This window comes from Silene latifolia, chromosome 7, assembly GCF_048544455.1.
Source record: "Silene latifolia isolate original U9 population chromosome 7, ASM4854445v1, whole genome shotgun sequence".
In the NCBI taxonomy this organism is placed as follows: Eukaryota; Viridiplantae; Streptophyta; class Magnoliopsida; order Caryophyllales; family Caryophyllaceae; genus Silene; species Silene latifolia.
Window position 1 is genome coordinate 108,900,389 of NC_133532.1, and position 22,632 is coordinate 108,923,020.

Consider the following 22,632-nt stretch of genomic DNA (forward strand, 5'->3'; position numbering starts at 1 on the left):
ATATATATATATATATATATATATATATATATATATATATATATATATAGGATTTTAAAACAGATTTTATACGGTCTGCCTAATTTTTCTAATTTCGCGGTTCATATATATGTGATGTTTTTTTTCATTTCCTTCTCTCTCCTCTCATTTTTTTAATCTCCGTTCTTCTCTCTACCTTTTCCCCAAATCAGCATAAACCCTAATTTCTTCCCCAAATCATATGTTCGTCAATTTCTGGTGGATCTATTGCCGATAACGATGATCAATTAGTATTCGTCTACAGTTTACTCATTCTACTTTCCATAATCGTTCTATTTCTATGAATTTCGTAAGTAATTTGGTTTGATTTGATCTTCACCTTTTAGTTGTTACTGCCGATTTTTTTGATTATTTGCTTTAATAAGCTAAATTATCCTTTAATAAGCTGAATCTATTTACTTCATTGTCCTTGAAATCACTAATGCAGGTTCAACTGCGTTACGGTCGAGCTTTTGGTAATTAGGTATTAATCTTACTGTCGTAATTAATTTTAGGTTTATTTTTTTGTTTATGTTCGGCTTATTCTTTGATCTCATTTGATGTTTACTTCCTCGGTTGCATGCAGGTTGTTGTTCCGTTTCAATTGAAGAGCATCGTCGTCTTAGTGTATTCTCAACTAGGTATTATATTTTCCCTATTTTTTTTGTTCGATTTTACATTTTTTTTTTCTTTTTGTTGTGTTATCAGTCTAAGTTTAACATGCTCGTAGTTATGAAGTTTCCTACTTGAAATTTGTGTTGTTTACAACATTTTGTTGTTGTTTTTTATGTGTATTTTCTTGTCGAGCTGATTTTATGTGTGTTTCCACGTTGTGTCCTTGTGTTTGCCTTTCAGAATTACGTCTGTGTGTGATTTATCTGACTTTTTTATACATCTAAATGGTTCCGTATCATCTAAGTACATCTCAATGGTTAACAGTCACACTAAGTCAGTTTCTAGGTACATCCATGTGGTATGTTTGGCGTGACGATATGTCCTATGTATTTGTGTCATTTTTGTATGCTCGGCATAAGGTGTTTGATATACTGTTATTATGCATTCAGATTTTCCTGATTTTTTGTTTTGTTTTGTTTTGTTTTATTACTTTGTTTTGTTTTGTTGCGTGTTTCAGTGGGGTTTTACACTTAAGGAGTATTCTAGGGTCTAGGTGCACTTTAATACGCGTTAACCACGTCTATTTAGTCCATAGGTACGTTATTTTGAGTTTAATAAAATGACTGCATCAGTGCCCCTTTAAGAGGGTGATCATATCAATGTCTGTGTTTTTTACCTATAACGTATTTGTGATGCCCCTGGGATGTAGGCAGAGTATTTTTTCATGGATGATTTGTGTGTTGATTTGAGTTTTGTACAATTTTGGGGTTATGTGCCAGTCAGGTACGTCTATACGGGTTATATGTACGTCCAACGAGTCAATGGATACGTTTTTAATTTCTGTTGTGTGTCTATATGTACTATGCATATTGTTTGTACTCTGAGGTTAAGTATGGAGTGATACATGGGTTGAGCATTTAAAGGGTTTGTGCACTTGAAGCTGTTTGTTGTGGATCAATGGCTTATTTTTTTTAGCTTGGTCATTTTCAATGAGACTACTCTGTGTTTTGCACTGTGTAATATAGGTTCAGTTCATCACATATGTCGATACGTATTTTTTGTTTGCTAGGTACATTGATTACATTGTCAGCTACGTTGTTTATGATTACAGGTGTCATTATGAAAAGATCACGTTCAGAAACATTGGCATTAGACGGAGCAGGGTCAAGCAGACATCAAGAAGTCCCTGACACAAGTATACAAGTCCCTGACACAAGTATACAACAAGCTGGATGTGATCCTTCTGAAGACTTTCCGGTATTGAAAACAAGGATGAGTCCTAGCGGTCTTCTACATTTCATCAATAGTGGCCTCTCCGACAATCAAATCTCAGACATTCAAGAGATGGGCTTTGGCGATATCATGTGCCTTAAAGATGATATGCTTCCTGAGCAGTTAGCATACTGGCTTGTTTCAGGATTTGATCCATTTACGTCTTCTCTCTTAAACAATCAGCTCCCTATTCGCGATGAAGATGTTCATCTTGCCACGGGATTACCCATGGGTGAGGTAGAAATAGTGCAAGCGACTCGTTTTGAGCAGACTGAGGTGTTTGTAGAGCTGGTTAATGCATGGAAGTCCCAGCTTGAGGATGTTGACAAAGTTACCAACACCCACATATTGCATAAGATGGCTGAACAAAGACAAGGTGGGGACGATTTCAAGAGAAATTTTATCGTATATGTTGTGTCTGCGTTTCTCATGGGAGTTAAGGGAAGCATTCCAAGTTTGCGAATACTCAAGTGTTTGAGGGATGTCTCGTTAATCCCAAAACTGAGATGGTGCGATTTTACTCAAAAAAACTTAATTGTAAGTGTCGAACAGTAGAGGGATGAGAAGGAAAAGGAGGACAATGGGAGCTGGAAGAAGATTTATAAAGGACCTATTATGGTTCTAATTCTCATTTACCTCGATAGGATAGTTTTTAATGCCAGAACAGTTGAACAGGTGTTCCTAACATTATGCACATGGACGAAGAAAGTGATATCTTCGCGAATATCTAAAGAAAAAAGGGAAGCTAATCGGTTTGGTTCCGGTTTCATTGATACGCAGTTGGTAAAACACCCAGGATGCTTTGGTTCTGGTAATGTGGAGAGTCGTGGCAGGATAGAACCTGATGTTGTGTCTAAGGATGATGATATTGTTGGCAATGATGAGGATGATGCGGCTGACAACAATGGATGTGATGGGCGCGATGCTAACAGATCATATGTCAGTTCTTGTATCGAAACGCTGGCAAGCACAGCGAAAGCCCTTGCTACTACTTTTCAGAATTTTGCATATTCGATCAATAATGCTAAGAGTATAATGCTAAATTCTGCAGTTGTTTGTCAGCTTTCCGCCATGGCAGACTCTTTGTTAGGTGGTTTCCAGTTAACACCACCTATTGTACCTGAAGAAGAGGTTGGGACAAAAGTGGATTACGGACGAGGTGACCCAGTTGTGGGTGGTAATGACATGCGCACTGATGATTTTGTTGCTGCCTCGGGTTCAGGTGCAGATGCACGTACTGTTAATGTGCCGTCTGCTACAGGGGGTAGGCCAGCCTCTGAGGTATATGGCGGTCGTGTTCCATCTACACCAGAAGGCACCAATGATGACCCTTGTTGGAATGATCCTACCTTTGTGGCAGCAGCCATCCCGTTGGGTAACGCGTTCAACAAGGATCCAGTGGATGTACCTGTACCAAAGAAAAGACGAGTTGCTCCTGAGTTCCCGTCCTTCAACCTATTTCAATCTCAAGATAAATCGCAGTCAGCTGGTTCTCCAGAATGTCCTAATGCACCTGACGTTTCCCCCCTTCTGCTGCTCCTGAATCAGTTCACATATTTCCGTCAAGTTCTCCTCACTTAGTCCACAATGCTGCCAATACAGAGAACAAGAGAGACGTAGTTGTTCCAAATGTATACAAGTCACCCTTCATTCAAAGGAATATATCTATGTTTTCTGAACTGAGCCAAACGGAGAGAGATGTTTCTGACTTGGTTTTCAATGAGGGATCTGATGTTAGGTAATTATAATCCTTTTTTATAACCTATTTCAATCTCATGATAAATGTTTAATCGTGGTCAGTTATGGAGTAATTCTTTAATATATTAGAACGTATCTATATTTTTGTCCAATGTTTATGACTGTTTTGTTATATTCAGCGAGGTATTGTTCAGGAATCGTTTGTTCTAGCTAAGAAGATATGATTTAAAGTCCTTTATCTCAGACACAAAGATATCTACAAACGTAATAAATGCATGGGCTAATATATTAAACAAACGAGAGGAGTTAAAAGCTGTCTCGTCCCCTTTGCGTTTATACACTTTTGTTACTCATAATGTAAGTTATCCTATGATTGATCTGTGTTTGTTTTAACCTTTATTTCAAACAATGATGTGTTTTCCTATATAGGAATTTTGCATTATTATGTTATCGTCCTACCTGAATTTAGTATTGTTGTTTGATATGTTTATCTACAGGGAATTATATGTGACAATATAACTGAATACGATAAAGTGAATCCGGTGAGCTTCAAATATGTCTTTTTTATTTTTAGTAACATTCGTCAGTTTTGTCCATTTTGTGTTTTCACTACGGTCGATATATGTGTTTCAAAACCAGACGCTGTTCCCATTTACACTTCGTGAGCCACATCTGATTTGTATCAACATGATGTCCCGAAGAATTGAAGTCATTCATCCAATGCGTCCTAAATCAGTAGACTTCACTGATTCTGTCCGCATGGTGGTGAGCATATGATTTTGCGCATACTTTTTTACCTTGTCAAACGTTGATTTTTAATTTTTACTCCGCCAATGTTCCTGATGTTAGTCTGACTTTTTCATAGGGATTTTATTCGATGTGACATGACCCCTAAATCGTCCATATTTAAGGCAGTCCAGCTTTACTCATGTGAAGAATTCGTTCCCAAAACGCATGTGATTGATGATACCGTTGTTTCAGTACCAAAAATAAATACCTAAGTACAACTAACAGAAGTCAGCGGTAAGTAGAGTCGATCTCCACAGGGAGGCGGTCACTATCTACTTGTCTACTCGGTCTGTCTAAAGTCACAAGATGGGATTTTTAATTGAATAAACTAAACTACTGAGATTAAGGCAAGATAGAAGGGAATGAGAGGGATTAACAATAAAGAGAGGAAACTAGGATTGTCGGGTCATCAATGAACGTCAGTTAATCGCAGCTAAGGTCACAGATCAGTCGATGTGTCGGTCTAAAGGGCAACGAATATCTCCTTCCGGTCTCAATTCGCCCTAAGATACCGTTAGCTTAGCTTCTGTCCTCACTAAAGCATCATATTGTTCACTGCGGGTCTCACCCCTTCCAACCTTTCGGTCTAGGTCAAGGTTTACCAAAGCTAAAAAGGCTAAAAGAATCGATTCAATTAGCTAGATACAGTTTAAGGCGGTGATTAACAACATAGACTTAACAACAACGAAAGATCCGTAAACCTAATTAGCAATTAACATCGATCCATTGACTCCCCTAAATCCTAGCAGGGGAATTAGCTAGAATGGATAAGAAAAGAGCAAAAGATAAAAGAATAATAGACATAATAAATAAAGAGATAAAGGGGAAGAGAAAGTTACTATCCGGGGAAAAGAGAGGAAAGCAATCTCCAGCAGTAACAAAGAAAAGTAGGGTATATGGTGTGTGTTTAGATACAAATGACGTCTGATACTTTCCTATTTATAGGAAATAGGATTTTATTTGACCTAATAACGAATTAAAGCTAAAAAGCTCGAGCCCAATAGAAAGTTACTCGATCGAGCCTTTTGAAACTACTCGATCGAGCAGAATTAAGCCCAAACCTCTCGATCGAGTGCAATAATCATTCGATCGAGCAAACCCTAAAATGCATCTTTTCGACCGAGCATAAATTATACTCGATCGAGGTCTTCTTCCATCCAAAAGCACTCGATCGACCAGAAAAGCTCTCGATCGAGTGTTATCTGACTTCAACAGCTACTTGTGTTGTTAGTTTCAGTTTTGACTTGGTAATTTAGCTCCCGAAATAGCTTCACGCATTCCATAGCAGCAATATTTCCGCCCCAAATCTTCTCATCCTCCAAATGCATGCTAAACGGACGATAAAAGGCTTAATTCCATCACTTTTAGGTCCATTCCTGCAAATAAAGCAAAACAAACCAAAGTAGCATATTCGGGGCATTTTGTAGCATAAAACTACGAAGATAGCATAGAAATACGTGTATAAAGAGGCCTAAAAAGACTATATAAAATGCACGTATCAAATCTTCCCAAACCAAACCTTTACTCGTCCTCGACTAAACTAAATGCAAACTAAGGAACGGATATGAAATCTCAGAACTAGCTACAAATGCCCACTTAAACCAATTTAATGCAAGCAACTAATACTTATAGCGAAACAGTCAAATGCAACCGAGTTGTAGGATGTTTATAATAAAGTTGAATCGTCGACATTGCAAGACCTTTAATGATGGACTCTCACGGGTCACTCTTCTCTCATGAAGCAAAGGGTAAGCATATGAATGTAAGAGAGAAAGAAAAAATAGTCGCTCACCTAAACTACGACCCATATAAACATGCATGCAACTAACATGATAGACAATTCTAGCTACCGTACACACATTCCAACCAAACAAGGTCTGTCACAGCCGAGGGCTTACAAAAGTATGGTAAAGTGAGGCAATGAGTAAGAAAAGGTAAAACATTTATGGGAATGTGGAGGTATAGGCGGGCGAGCTAGTACCTAAACAGAACCAAATAACAACATCCGATTCTTACGCAATTATAGAATTAAGCACATGCCCATATTTGGCATTCAAACTCACCAAACCGAACTGAACATACTCCTCGAATGATCAAAATAAAACATAGGAGTGAAACCGACTTATGAAACAAACTCTCTTTTTTTCAATTTCTTTTCCCTTTTTTTCGGTTTCTTTTTCTTTTTTTTCTTTTTCTGCTTTTTTTTTCATTTCCCTTTTTTTTTGAATTCTTTTTTTTTCATCCTCCTCCTTTTCTTCATAAATTACCAACTCCGGAACGATATAATACGAACTAAAATTTGATCGAAAAAATATATACCACAAAACATACACTAACTAGCTTGACAATGCAGGCTAAATTTGGGATGTAGTTAAGGGTCAAAGAGGCAAATTTGGCTAATGTGGAGTCAAATGGGTAAAAATAAAAGAAAAGGGAATGTAAGCACCTCCATGCATGTGACACCAACCACTAACCCGAATGTATGTAGGCAAAAAGTAATTGAATTTCATATATGTGCAAATTAATGTTACATGTTATGCAAGGAGTATACTACTCACAATCCTACATGAAACTGGTCATAAATGACACCATTTTATAAAGCTTTAATTCCTTGGAAATTATAAGTAGGTTGCCAAAATTTTCAGGTCGAGTCTATTTGTTCAGCTAAATTCAACATAAACTCTTAGATATGCAGAAGACAAAGCTAAAAAGATAATAGTTTATGCAAGGCTTAAGCAAAAAGACAATTGCAGTGCAATTTCATCATTGAAATCTACCGTTCCGACTCAACCTACATGCTAAAATAAACGTGAAATTTTTTTGAATTTATAGAATTTTTTAATTTTTATGAGATTTTTTTATTTTTATAAAAATAAACAACAATGCATGCAGAAATTAAACGTGATGACAGAAATGCAATAAAAACATAAATGCTGACACAGTTATGGATGCATAACCTCCCCAAACCAAACCGTACAATGCCCTCATTGTACCTAAAATAGGGAAAGGAAATGTAAACTAAAAAGGAGAGAGTGGAGATGCGAAAAACTCACAAGAAAACGCGAAGAAGGGACCTCCCCAAACCAGCCAGCAACATGGGAGGTCGCTAATAGCTGCAAACAGCGTCCCAGGATGCTAATCCAAGCAAAAGCACTCGATCGAGAGAGTATATTACTCGATCGAGTGACTTAGGCATCTAAAACAATTCGAACGAGGAGGTAGGGCTCTCGATCGAATGATCTTCTTTGGCAGGCACTCGATTGAGAAGAATATATGCTCGATCAAGTGAAATCAGCAGCAAAAGGGTTCGATCCAGTACAAAAAATACTCGATCGAGCCTTCCTCAATAGACTCCTGCAAAGACGCAATAAAACAGCCCACGAAACTTACAAAACAAGCTTAGCCGATCCCGTCTATGGTTTTAAAAACCAATTATTACACACAAACTGAAGTGAGATGTTTGAAAAACAACTAAAAATTAAATCTCCGGGTTGCCTCCCGGGTAGCGCTAGTTTCAGTCAGGTCCCAGCTCGACCTTCTTTTCTTCGAGCTTCTCTAATTTAGCCTGGTCAAAACAGCTCAAAGCATGCAGAAACCGATCAAATAGTTGCGCATGTGCTACACAAAACTATAAGTAGCACCATAGTAGAATAATGATATAGGAAATTGAAATATACCACTGTTTAAGCCTAACAAATTTTCTATGACAGCTCCTAAATTTATCTACAAAATAAAGGAGCTCAGGAGCAATTAACGATAGTCTAAGGTACCGCTTCGGGTTAATAAATCTCTGACGACACGAACGGTGAAAAATCATTAAGTTGTTTGTCCAACTGGGATGGGGTAGAGCATTGGAATACGAAGCATAAGTCAAATGAGGTAATGTACTATTTAAACAAATAATAATATAATGATCGTTAACTACCTCGGTTTGGTTGCTCTCAATGATGGAATCATTGATAAAGGAAGATATTACCTCTTCCGTGCTCGGAGCAATCATTGACTCAGCTGTCTTTACGTCACCCTCTTTTGTGGATCCCGTCCCGTAAATCGCAGCCTCAAGCGCAGCCAGCTCGGCTTTGAAAATGGGGGACTCACCATAGCCATTGTCTTCGTCAAAATTATCATCCAAAATGAACCAAGATGACGAATCATTGCTCTCCCTGGCCAAATCAGTCGATCGAGTAGAAATGATACTCGATCGAGAACTTTCCTCCTGAATTTCACTCGATCGAACAACATGATCTGCTCGATCGAGGTCTTCCTCATAACAGTTGTTCGATCGAGTGGAATAATCTGTTCGATCGAACACTTCCTCAGATAATTCACTCGATCGAACACTATTACCAATTCGATCGAGTGATTGTTCTAGTGCAGCGCAGAAATCTTCGTAGCTTGCTTCCAAAATGACTTTTGTACTCCGAGTCATATGTATCATTAATACCAATTGGCAACGCGGGTCCTTCATGGGAAAGTCCACTATCAGCGTGCCTAAAGTCCGTCTCAGCAGCTAACTGAGCTATTTCATACTCGAGCTCATTAATTTGAGCATAACTAAGTCTATCATGCTCCTGCAATTGGAGCGCAAGCGCCTGCACCAAAGACTTCAGCTCAACAATCTCTTCTTTCTGCTTATCAGGAGGAGAGCTTGTTGTTGCGATGGCCGGAAAAACGGAGGCTTTTGATAGCCTCGTTGATAAGGTAGATGTGGCGGCACAACTACAGCGGAATGGCTAGCTTGTCTACGCTGCTTGAACGCGTAGACCTCATCGTTCTCCGCCATGCACATGGCTGCATTATGCCCAGAAGCACCACATCTCCCACAGTAAACCACCTGTTGCGCTATAGAATAGAATATAGGTGGAGGATCAAAGGTACTCAGCCTTCCCTTTGACGATCTTTTACCTAGAACTGTCTAGGTAGGACCTGTAGGGCCTATCAAAACAACACTATAGAAAAAGATGAGAACTACCTCAAGGAATAGATTCCTTGAGGCTAAAAACAGACAAAATTAAACAAGTAAATAAAATAGTTGCCTCCCCGGCAACGGCGCCAAAATTTGATACCATCGTTTCAGTACCAAAAATAAATACCTAAGTACAACTAATAGAAGTCAGCGGTAAGTAGGGTCGATCTCCACAGGAAGGCGGTCACTATCTACTTGTCTACTCGGTCTGTCTAAAGTCACAAGATGGGGATTTTAATTGAATAAACTAAACTACTGAGATTAAGGCAAGAGAAAAGGGAATGAGAGGGATTAACAATAAAGAGAGGAAACTAGGATTGTCGGGTCATCAATGAACGTCAGTTAATCGCAGCTAAGGTCACAGATCAGTCGATGTGTCAGTCTAAGGGGCAACGAATATCTCCTTCCGGTCTCAATTCGCCCTAAGATACCGTTAGCTTAGCTTCCGTCCTCACTAAAGCATCATATTGTTCACTGCGGGTCTCACCTCTTCCAACCTTCCGGTCTAGGTCAAGGTTTACCAAAGTTAAAAAGGCTAAAAGCATCGATTAAATTAGCTAGATACAGTTTAAGGCAGTGATTAACAACATAGACTTAACAACAACGAAAGATCCGTAAACCTAGCAATTAACACCGATCCATTGAGTCCCCTAAATCCTAGCAGGGGAATTAGCTAGACATGGATAAGAAAAGAGCAAAAGATAAAAGAATAATAGACATAATAAATAAAGAGATAAAGGGGAAGAGAAAGTTACTATCCGGGGAAAAGAGAGGAAAGCAGTCTCCAGCAGTAACAAAGAAAAAGTAGGGTATATGGTGTGTGTTCAGATACAAATGACGTCTGATGCTTTCCTATTTATAGGAAATAGGATTTTATTTGACCTAATAACGAATTAAAGCTAAAAAGACCGGGCCCAATAGAAAGTTACTCGATCGAGCCTTTTGAAACTACTCGATCGAGCAGAATTAAGCCCAAACCTCTCGATCGAGTGCAATAATCATTCGATCGAGCAAACCCTAAAATGCATCTTTTCGATCAAGCATAAATTATACTCGATCAAGGTCTTCTTCCATCCAAAAGCACTCGATCGACCAGAAAAGCTCTCGATCGAGTGTTATCTGACTTCAGCAGCTACTTGTGTCGTTAGTTTCAGTTTTGACTTGATAATTTAGCTCCCGAAATAGCTTCACGCATCCCATATCAGCAATATTTCCGCCCCAAATCTTCTCATCCTCCAAATGCATACTAAACGGGCGATAAAAGGCTTGATTCCATCACTTTCATGTTCGTTCCTGCAAATAAAGAAAAACAAACCAAAGTAGCATATTCGGGGCATTTCGTAGCATAAAACTACGAAGATAGCATAGAAATACGTGCATAAAGAGGCCTAAAAAGACTATATAAAATGCATGTATCAATTGACAATGTGGACGATGGCATTTACCTGATGTGTTACATGGAGATATATACGGGGTGCCGCCAAATGCTCAAAACTCAGTTCATAAATGTAAGATACGTCTTTTTTTTTGTCTATGTACGTTAAGTAAATAAGTAATCACATCTTTCACATTAATGAGTTTTATACATATTGAATCATCCAGTCTAAGGAAGGGGCTGCAATTGGCAAGATCCTTCTTAAACAGAAGATGAAATATTGTTTTGTTGTCTTGTCGTGCCCTTAGAATGAATTATCAAAACAAGTTTTGATAGCTGCGAAGCGTCTCAACGTCAAATCCGGGCAAGCACCCATCTTTCATTATTCAAAATTTTAATGGTTTGGTAGTTTTTTTTTTTTTTTTGTAAGTGCTCGGTACTCTTACTAATTATATTTCCTTTTTGTGTTTAAAGGAAACAAGTGGCTGAACAGGAAGTGGTATATTCTGATACGCACCTGTTAGACTATGTGTTCCTTCCACGTGCAGGAGAAGTAGATAAAGAGTAATGTTAATCATTTTATTACCATGTTGAAGTGTTAGTTATCCGTTAAGAGCTTATATGCGTTGTTAGAAATAGCACATAATGACCTTTTTGTTGGTGTATATGTTATTTTTGTAGTGACGTAGTAGTTGAGTCAAACTTTGGGCAAGTAACAAAGGAGGGCATGTGCTCTCTGAGACCTCGGAAATGGGTTGCTAATATGGTACGGTCAGTTCTTAATTTCATACGTGTCTCTTACTAATTTATTGTAGTATACAACAACACTCGTTTTTTTCATTTTAGGTAATCGATATGTTCGGGATCTATTCAACTATACTCAAACCAGATTTGTTGTATATCCCATCAACCGCACGTGTGAGTGTTACCTTTTCATCTGTGATTCACTTAATATTATCAATTTGTATGTTTGTCTTTATTAATCGATATGTTTGTCTATTCCAGCATCTCAATCCTTAGCGAGATAAAAACCTTGGTCGCAATTACATCAAAACATCATATATGCCTAAAGATGGGTCGTGTGTGAAAGTTGTAAGTAAACTGTTCTGACTTTTTTAATGTGGGTATGTAACAACTGTATTTTTGTTTATGAAGATCACACTCATTTCATTCATACTATACGTATTGTAATTTTGTCAACAGATATTTATACCCATCATTGATAACAACCACTGGTTCTTATCGTGTGTGATCTGGAGATGAAGACGAACTATATTCTGAACACACTACGTCCTAAGGATATCCGGGCTGACACCGAACTTGCTGCGGAAGTGGTATATTTTTATTAGAATTCTAATCAAGTTTTTCGTTCGATATTTCTTTCCATAATGATTCATAACTCATAGGTTCAATATATCATTTTGTTTTAGGTTAGTAATGTCTCCCAGATCTTATGCCGGTCCAAAGGGTACAAGCATCTTGTAGGGGTACCTCTAGCTAAGTTTTCGAATCTTACTGTTCCTCAGTAGCAAAATCTGTAAGTACACATCTTTTTTATTTACTTATCATCTAAGTACGTCTCAACGGTTAACAGTCATACTAAGTCCGCTACTAGGTACATTCATGCAGTATGCGTGTCGTGACGATATGTCCCATGTGTTTGTTTGATTTTTGTATGCTTGGCATAAGGTGGTTGTTCACAGATAATATAATAAGGCTGCCTTTGTTGGTACTTATTTTAGTTTTGTTGGTGAAGGTTTGATTGCGGTGTGCATGTTATCAAGTGGTTAGAAGCTGGACGCAACCGAGATCTGTGATAAGACAAGAGTAACTTTAAGGCGTTGGCTGTATATAGGAAGGCCGTTGCGCTCAACTTGTTACGTTGGCAGGAGAACAAGCGTAAGGTACTAAAAATTAATCTCATTTTTCATTTGTCTTCATCATCAGATTTAACTGATCACATCCATTTAAATACAAGGTTTACATCGTTTTTTTTTCTCATGGCTGGTATGTAGGTTTACTAGAAGTCACGGAAGCAGCTTGCGTTTGGTAGAAGTGTGGCTGAGTTCGTATATCTTCTGGAATATGCGATGGTGTAATTTGGGTCTGTTCAGTTCTTGTTGCATTGTAATAATTTCGTTTACGGTTATCCGAGGCTCGCCAACATTTGTGTTCATGTTGCGTCTTTTGAAACGCCTTTGTTTTATGTTGTTTTTATCCGTGACATATGTTGGATATGGAATCATGACCACAAACTATCGAACAAATCAGATTTTACAGTTTGTAATGGAAGGGCATCGCCTCTACTTTTGTGGATAATATGTAAGATATGCAACCCATATGTCTGTTTATTTTAGACAATTGGTGGTGACTATGTGGCAATGGTCTGTAAATTGGACAATCTCTTCTTTTGTTATGTGGCAATGGTCTGAAAATTAGACATACAATATAATACTACTAGGTGCGCTTCTCATGTAAAACATTTGCAACAATCGTGTTAATATACACGCTTTTTTTATTTACACATAAACTCACCAACAATCGTGTTAATTTCGTTTGCCTACACATAATAAATATATTTATTATGTGCATACAACCCAATAATATATATTTACACAACTCACCAACAAGTGAATACGTTTTTTTCGTTGATTGAAAATGAAATCATCAGTTAATGGAAAATTGGACGTCATACAATATTAATTTTGTCTATGGAACTTAAATTCGCGAATCATCGTTTATTAATATTTACGATATTTATTTACACATATAATACTACTAGGTACGCTTCTCATGTAAACCATGTGCAACAATCGTGTTAATATACACGTTTTTTTTATTTTCACATATACTCACCAACAATCGTGTTAATTTCGTTTGCCTACACATAATAAATATAGACAATCCAATAATATATATTTATACAACTCACCAACAAGTGAATACGTTTTTTTCGTTGATTGAAAATGAAATCATCAGTTAATGGAAAATAGCTGACAGTTCAATTTTACACATTCACATAGCAATAACAAGCAGATTCAATAACTCTTCATATCAGAACCTGTGAATGATCATCAATGTATTGTATAGGTTAACATGCATAAATAAGTGTTTCCATTCACAATCCTGGTAGATACACTTTCAGCCTTGACAGATGCACATATAATCCATGAAGATACGCTAGTAGCTTGTGATATACGAAGAATAAAAAATAAAAGACAAAAAAAAGGAAAAGACAAAAAAAAATCAAAAAAAAAATGATCAAAAATCAAATAGAACAACTCAAAAATGAAGTCTCCAATCCTTCTGCCATTAATCATTATCTTTGTGTCTGTGATCCGCAACTCTTTTCGTTGTTCAATCCTGAAACGAATAAAGGCTATCAAACATTAAAGGTTACAAATTTTATTAGATACAACAATACTATTCCTTATTCAAGTACCATCTAACAAATTCAATCTGCTATCCATATTCTCTAATAACGAATGCACCAAAATTAATAGCGTACCTGTATGATGGAATCATACTCTCCCAGAACAATTCCGACTATCATGGAATCCTAATTCTCCACAAGCATTGCATTTTCTGGGCGCTTTTTTCTGTTCTTTCGTAGCTTTTTCCTTTTGGGACATCATTCGTTTTCCAGACCCTTTTGTCTTTGACTGAATAGGAGGTAAGACAACCACTTCTGTTGGTATTTTTGTTCCTAAGAGCATCTCAAGTTCCCTAGTCTTGTTCCACAGCCTATCACCCGTGTTACTACTACTACTACTACTACTACTACTACTACTACTACTACTACTACTACTACTACTACTACTACTACTACTACTACATTCAGACGTACTGTTTTATGCGTTTATCTTGTCTTTGAAACCTTTCATAATGCCCATTAATTCATCCACATACTCAGGTTTTTGTTCAGCGAGTGTCACACACGAGAACACCTCGGACCATAGGGTACCAATTTTGTGTCGTCTAACATCTAATGAGTTACAATCTTCTATTAAAGTTTGTGGCACATTATTACAAATCGGCTGACATGTTGCCAATTTGCTCCACCTACTTAACAGATACTGATCTGGAACATTGTCAAGACCTTGTTTTTTCAACACATAAAGCGCATGACGGGACAAAATTCCATGTCTCTCAACTTTTTACAGGAGCATTTCAATTTTATCTCGTCAGAAATAAAGTTAACATAGTAAACCTTATCTTTTTCACGATCAATAATGGGGATGTTGTCACTGGTAGTAACCCCTACAATTTTAACACCACAGGTGAAACAGGCAGCCACCCACTCGTTTTTAAATTCAGAAAACATCACTGGGGTGTAGAACTCAGAAGCGTGTTTTTCCAAAGGGTGAGGTGTTTCTAGATCAGGGAAGGAGTTTTTTGACTTGGCTATTAATTTGTACTGTTTCCATCGTTGAGTGTCCATAGCGCTTTCAAACCTCATAAGAAACTCAACCAACACTAAGTTTGGGTTCATGAAATTTCCGAAAAAGCTATTCTCGGACTCAGATCTGGACGTGGTTCTCATCAGTCCACCCATAAGTAAATCCCTGAAATATGCTGGGATCCAAGAAGCCCTTTTGTCAAACATTGTATCTAACCATTCATTGTCGGATAGCCCGTATGAGGATATAACTGAGCACCACCGTTCCTCAAACTCAGACGGTTCGATGTCTTCTGCCCAAACACAGGAGCACAACTCTTTCATGAAGTTAGTTTCTCTATATAGCGTAGTTCCGATCTTATCAGGCAGTTTTTTCATGATATGCCACATGCAATATCTGTGTTGAGTTTTGTCCCCGAACACTGTTTTAACTCCTGCTCTTATGCCTCTATCTTGGTCAGTAATTATGCACACATGATACTTATTGCTCATTGCGCTCAGAAAATTCCGAAACAACCATACGAAATCCTCATCAGTCTCTTTTCTTATAAGTCCTGCTCCAAATGTCACACATTTTTTGTGATGGTCAACCTCTGTGAAAGGTGCAAATATCATTTTATATGTGTTCATATTAAATGTCGTGTCAAAAAATGTCATATCACCAAAGAGAATGTAATTCTTTATAGCTATAAGGTCAAACCAGCAAACCCTAAATAGTCGTCCACGATCATCAACATCAAAATCAAAGTAGTAAGAACTACACATGGCTTTCTTGTGCATGAAATTCTCAATCATCATTTGAGCATCGTACCCTTTAATAAAAAATTTTACATCCCTCCAAAAATTTTTGAAATCCTCGAGTGATGCCCCTACATTTTGATATCCTTTCACGTACTCTTTGAACATCCTAAAGTTTTTCACATGCCCCTTATTCACTTTAGAATTCTCAGCAATCATGGTTTATGTATAAGGGTTAATTCTCGTGACTCGGTCAAATGCACCACTGTGTTTGGAGTTGAGAGAAGGTGGGTGTGACCTTAATGAAAGTCAGCAATCACATATTATCCTTTATCATTTATTCGAAGAAAAATCTTTGCACTACATGAAATTCTAGTCCTCTGCCTCTTTTTTACCTTCCCTTTAGGTTTACTTTCACCAGCCTTACTACACACACAATACTTAGTCATCACCACCCCATCTATGTTTCGTTGCGTCGACTTCCTCATTTTAAACCCAGAATTAGCAGCATAAGTCTTATAGAATTCTAGCCCATCCTCTAGTTTATCAAAAACCATACCCCAAACAGGCTTCAATTCTGGCGCGCATACAGGTATTCTTTCCATTGAGGTTGTCTCGATGATTGGTGAGCTTGCATCTATACACGATATACAGTAGAACGGTATGGGTATAAGCAGAGAGTTCAAATAACTTATACGCGACAAATACAATTCCAGATAGGCTAATTAAGTCAGAAGCACGAAATCAATTAGAGAACAAAAAAAACGCATAAATTAACACAGAACATTGTGCCTGTTCGATGTCATATTGTATCTTTATAACTGACTACTTTAACGTAGACGTCCAGATAAACCAAACATAATCAAGAACGACGACATGTGCATAAAGTCAAAATTTTACCATGACACGAATCAGCTTATCCCTTAATTATAATTATAGATACGATGCTGAAAAAACGTAACCGCATCAATTATACTAATGGATACGTTATTCATATACGCAGATACCATGATAAAATGACATCAGTGTTGCAGTATTGTTGAACTAACAATTAGGCTAGCAGATACATTAATCTGATTTGCAAAATTTCTAAAACTATTCATCGATTAACCTTGACCCAAAACTGATATGATTTTTACTACAAAATAATCAAGCATGATGCTAAAAAAACTAATCAAATTATGATGTTAAATGCACGTTAACATTATAATAACACACACAGCTCCTATTTAAATCACTTGATACATCAATTTCCATCAGTTAGCTCAACAATTAGGCTACCAGATACATCAATTCGCAACGATCTGATCACGATCAAACCAAAGTCTAGACTATACCGTATCAACAAATTAAACTTGATACATACCTAAATTGGAGGATGTTTGTTCGACATCATTGATTGCGATTTGAACAATCGCATCTGTAGGTTCAATCAACACATTAGATTCTTCAATGTCCATCAACTCCCTACGAATCAGAACAAAAAAACATAAACAACAATCAGAAACTACAAACAGTGCTAATTGTAGAGTAAATACGACTATTATGCGGTTAAACCTATAAAATTGATTGAAACTTACATCAATTAGTTGATCAAATGTATTGATAAAGAACAATTTCGTCAATTTGGCGGCGTTATTAGCTGAAATTGGCGGTTTTCTTGTATTTTCGCGGGGTTTTTGAGAGAAAGAAGGTAAAGGTAGAGAAAGAATGAATAATCGTGATTATGAGTTGGTCATTTTTTTTAGGCTTTTATATGCGTGTGTAATTAGGAACGGATTCCGTATGATTTGTTGTAATTTCCTTACTATAGGCCGTTCTCACCGGATTCCGCCTCTCTCTCTCTCTCTCTCTCTCTCTCTCTCTCTCTCTATATATATATATATATATATATATATATATATATATATATATATATATATAGGGTCGGGGTCAGGTGCGAACTAAAGTTCGGTGCGAACCGTACGAACTGTGCCAAATCAATAAAATAAAAAATTCAAATATACCCAAATCAACCCCCTGACATTAATCACTCCTATATTCTTTCATCCATCAGCACCACCACCCACTACCCTCTTTCCACCACCCTCCGACGTCGCTCTATTCGACGGAACTCCGACGCCGATTACGCAGACGCAACTCTGACCGACGACGGTATTTCTTTTCATCTTCTCCATTCTTGTTTTTAATGTCTCTTCGTTTCTATAATTCACACATTGCCTTTGCTCCGGCGACCAATTCCATTATCCGGCGACTCACTCCAGCATAGTATCGCGGAATTTCTATACAATCTTCCTTCCCAGCGATTTAGTTATTTAAAACTCCTAAAAACCTGTGATTTTAATTAGAGATCTACTAAAAAAGAGGTGGAAATTCGATAAAAACGTTGTAAAAATGGCCGGTGGGAATATTTTGACTCGGGAAATGTCTTGCTCATCCAAATTTGGTGGAATTTGGCCTATTGGAAATTCGATAAAAATGTTGTGGGGAGTCAGGTGTTAGTCGTGGGTACGGTTGGTCAGTGCCTCAGTGGTGGTGGTCGTGAGGTGGTGAGTGGTAGTTTCATAATATATGACCGCAGATACAAAAGCTAGTACTAGAAGATCCACAAATCGACTTGTGTATCTTGAGCTGCCACTGCCATTGATAGGTCGCCATTCCCAAATTCAGTTCATTATTCCGATTCATTGTTGCCTCAGTTTGGAGTTTTACTTTGCAACCTGGCGCGGTTGCATTTGAAGGTACAATTTGGTTATGATTCAAATTTTGTTAACTTGGTGCGACCCCTTGATGGATTATTAATGCTCCTCTGTGATTGAGGAACATCATCGAGCATACTTTGATTAAAAACGAGTGTTAATTGTGGCAGGAATGAGTCTGTTTGATTGTCAAAACTCTGTTATATGCTAGTATTACCAACATCTGGAAGCAAAACAAGGATACCAATATCAAATGATTGAGCAACTGAACTATTTACCTTGTATGATATGTTTGATGACCAATGAATCTTATTTTGCGCATCAGACATGAAGATTTCCATCGTCCGAATATTTGAGCATTCAGTTTTTGTTATTTGCCATGCTAGGTCGTTGAATCTGAACAGTCAGTTTGTATATAACATGATAGGTCGTTGAATCTGAACGGTCAGTTTTTAGAATCACAGACTCTTTTATTTGCCAACTGAGGGGAATGTGAACAGTTGTTATTTGTTGTGGTAATATAATTGGTTTTGGTTGCTATAATTGTGAAAATTATTTGTAATCAAAAGTTGTTCTATGTGGTTCTCTTGTGAAATTCATATGGTTTGAACCATTTTCGTATTTTTGGCTATGTTTCAGTTGTGTTGCTCTTATCTATTATTATATTTTGTATATAACATAATGTATCTAGCAGCTTAGACCCATATCATCCTCGACATAGAAGATTCCATAGTGATGGATGGGGAAATCTACGTAAGATCTCGCACTTCAGCCATACTTCCCCATGTGTCTATGGCTACCTATAATCCATCAAATGCCAGATGGCAACGCACTGATGGTGACATGGCACTAGGGTGGCCAGGGAATGGGTTACTATATGGTTATGATTCAAATGGTGGTTGCAGGAAGAAAAATCTTCATTGTTGGTCAAGGGTTGAGCACAGTTGTGTTGGACGTTGCTAATGTCGGTAATGCTGACAGAGTTATCACAAGCTCATCTATACCTGTTACCACTGACAATTATGATGTTATTAGCTGTAAATGTGTGTCCATTTGATTCAATTGTAGTTGCTTTATTAAGCTTGTGGCTTATGTAACTATGTACGCTTACTGTAATGATAATTATTTTTGGTTTGCATAACTTGAGAAATATAATTCTCTGATCACTGTTATACTTCATTAGCCATTACTGCCAAGAAAACTTAATTTAGGCAGACTACCACCGAAAAATGGCTATTGTGAATTTGTGACATACTCTTTATCATAAAATCTATTTTATCAATTTGCATCAAAATTCATTAGGATCTTATTGTAAAGAAGTGTATCTAACTTGCTAGATATGTGTATTTAGTAAGGTAAGCAAGTGTATCTAACTTGTTAAAGACGTGTATCTAGTAAGGTATACGTATGTATCTAGCAAGGTAGATGAGTGTATCTAGCTTGCTAGAGATGTGTATCTAGTAAGGAAAACAAGTGTATTTAACTTGTTAAAGAGGTGTATCTAGTAAGGTAAACAAGTGTATCTAACTTGTTAAAGACGTGTATCTAGTAAGATAGTGGTATGTATCTAGCTTGCAATTCCGACCGTGTGACAACCTTCACATTTCGTGTGATGTAAGTAAACACATACACATCAACCTAAATAACTCCCTAACTGTTCATTTTCCAACATATTCAACTTACGCAGCTCTCACGTATTTACTATTTACAAAGCCCAGTTAATCGCATCCCATACATGGAATTCGGAACCATACATTAATGTAATGTCCTCCTTAAAACAAAGCGCTCACACATTTAAGGCCTTAAGTATCCAAAAAACAAAAAAAAAATAGCTGCCAAAAAAAAAAGTATCCAAAAATATGGTAATACCAGCCCGGATACACGTGGTATTACTAACGGATACACAAATCGGTTTGTGTATCCGGTAGTAATACGATGTGTATCCGGGCCGGTAATTTGTGTATCCACTTCTCCACCATGATCCACAAAGCCCATTACCACGCCACAACCCATCAAACCACATGCCCGTCATTACACGACCACTCACCCACCCACCACCAGATCCACCCTTCGGCAAACTCGACCAACATGTACCTTTCAACACATTCCCGTCACCACTCCCAACCACCCACAAACAACATATCACTGCCGTCGATTTCCCTTCGCCACAACCAGTGGACTCATACTTTGCCGACCAAAGAGATTACCTGACTTAGAACTTAAAATTTTATTATCAACCCTAGCTATTCATAGGAAACGCAGTTCATCAAGATAGACCATATCAAATATATTATGCAATCAGTATCGGTTTACAAGATTGTCATTATGGATTATGGAGGACAATAGGGAGGTAAAAATGTAAGCAAGAGTGCCAGGATACGCAAGTAGTTGAAATTGACAATAAAAATAAGAACCGAGACAATTTTTGCATACACAGACAGAGTGACAACTGACAACTGACCACAGACATTAATAAGGCTGTAGATAGCTTGAAAGTGAAGAGCAGCTAAAAATTTCACTTGGATGGCATGAAGCTAAATATAAGGAAAAGATTGTATTTGATAAAGAACTCCGCTTTGTATTCAAACACTGACCAACATAATGACAATAACCGATACTGATTGCACACTGACCAACATAATAAAATTAGACATCTTATCGAAATTCAGTCGCATTTTATATGTGTTGAGTTTAACATATTGATGCATTAAAGATTGACAGTAGGAAGTAGAAGACAGTGTCAAGCATTGAAGATGAGTTTGTAGTTGTTAGAATTGTATTTCTTGAATAGTCAAAGAGTACAGATGAGTCTGGTTTTAATGAATACATTCCTGGTTATTAACCAGTGGATAACCCTATGGACCGTGATGCAAAGTTTGCATATAGTACAAGAAAGCTGGCAGCTAGCTCCTTCTAACAGCTTCTTTTCTGAGTCTTCCTTTTGTTGCTTTGGTTGTTGTGCATGTAGTATTATTTTCTAAGTCCACTTCTTTACACTCCCCCTCAAGATGAGAGTGTAATCCTGATGAAACTCCCATCTTGGACAAGAGATAGTGATGCTGTGAAACAGGACAAGACTTGGTAAACACATCTGCTACCTGCTCTTTAGTGTTGACATAGGAAGTAGTAAGAAGGCCTTGTTGGATCTTTTCTCTGATAAAATGACAATCAACCTCTATATGCTTAGTACGTTCATGGTAAACGGGGTTTGTAGCTATGGCCAAGGCAGCTTGATTGTCACACTTCAGGTGTGCTGGACCCAAGTGTTGGAGCCCTAAGTCTTGGAATAGCTGAAATAGCCAGGTGACCTCACAGGTGGTCATGGCCATAGCCCTGTATTCTGCTTCAGCAGATGATCTGGACACTACAGACTGCTTCTTTGATTTCCATGAGATAGGAGAGTCCCCAAGGAGAATGCAGAACCCAGTAGTGGATTTCCTACTGAAGGCACAAGAAGCCCAATCAGAGTCACAGTAAGCTGTGAGTTGCACTGCTGAGTTACTGGCAAATAATATCCCCTGACCAGGTGCTGATTTGAGGTACCTCAGTACTCTTCTAGCTGCTTGCATATGATCAGAGGTAGGAGCTTGGAGGAATTGGCTCAGAAGTTGCACAGAGAAGGCAATATCAGGTCTTGAAATGGTCAAATAAATGAGTTTACCAACCAGTTTTCTGTAAGTGTCAGGATATGGTAGAGGAGTTCCCTTGCCTGGTTCCAATTTGATAATAGGGTTGACAGGTAGTTGGATGGCTCTAGATTTATCTATACCAAAAGTTTTTAACAAATCTAGGGTGTATTTCTGCTGAGAGATGAATATACCAGCACTACTTCTGGTAATTTCCAAACCAAGGAAGTAGTTCAACTGACCTAGATCCTTCACGTTGAAGGAACTATGGAGATGATCCTTGAGATTTTGTATTTCAGACGAGGAATCTCCTGCAATGACCATATCATCTACATAGATGAGGACCACTGTGGTGCTGCCATGTTGTTGCTTGATAAAAAGGGAATGATCAGCATGTGACTGTTTGAACCCACATGAAAGGAGGACCTGAGACAATT

The 22,632-nt window shown here is 37.7% G+C and overlaps 1 protein-coding gene across 1 annotated transcript; it reads right to left on the bottom strand.

The window, feature by feature from the left end:
* Positions 1–14,841: 14,841 nt before the first annotated feature.
* On the bottom strand, positions 14,842–16,089 carry LOC141590500 (protein FAR1-RELATED SEQUENCE 5-like). Its single transcript, XM_074411091.1, has one exon. The coding sequence runs from the start codon at positions 16,087–16,089 to the stop codon at positions 14,842–14,844; it is 1,248 nt and encodes a 415-aa protein (XP_074267192.1).
* Between the last annotated feature and the right edge of the window lie 6,543 nt (positions 16,090–22,632).

Bases quoted from the DNA above. Each gene is read 5' to 3' on its own strand.
- LOC141590500 (XM_074411091.1), bottom strand. From the start codon at position 16,089: ATGATTGCTGAGAATTCTAAAGTGAATAAGGGGCATGTGAAAAACTTT.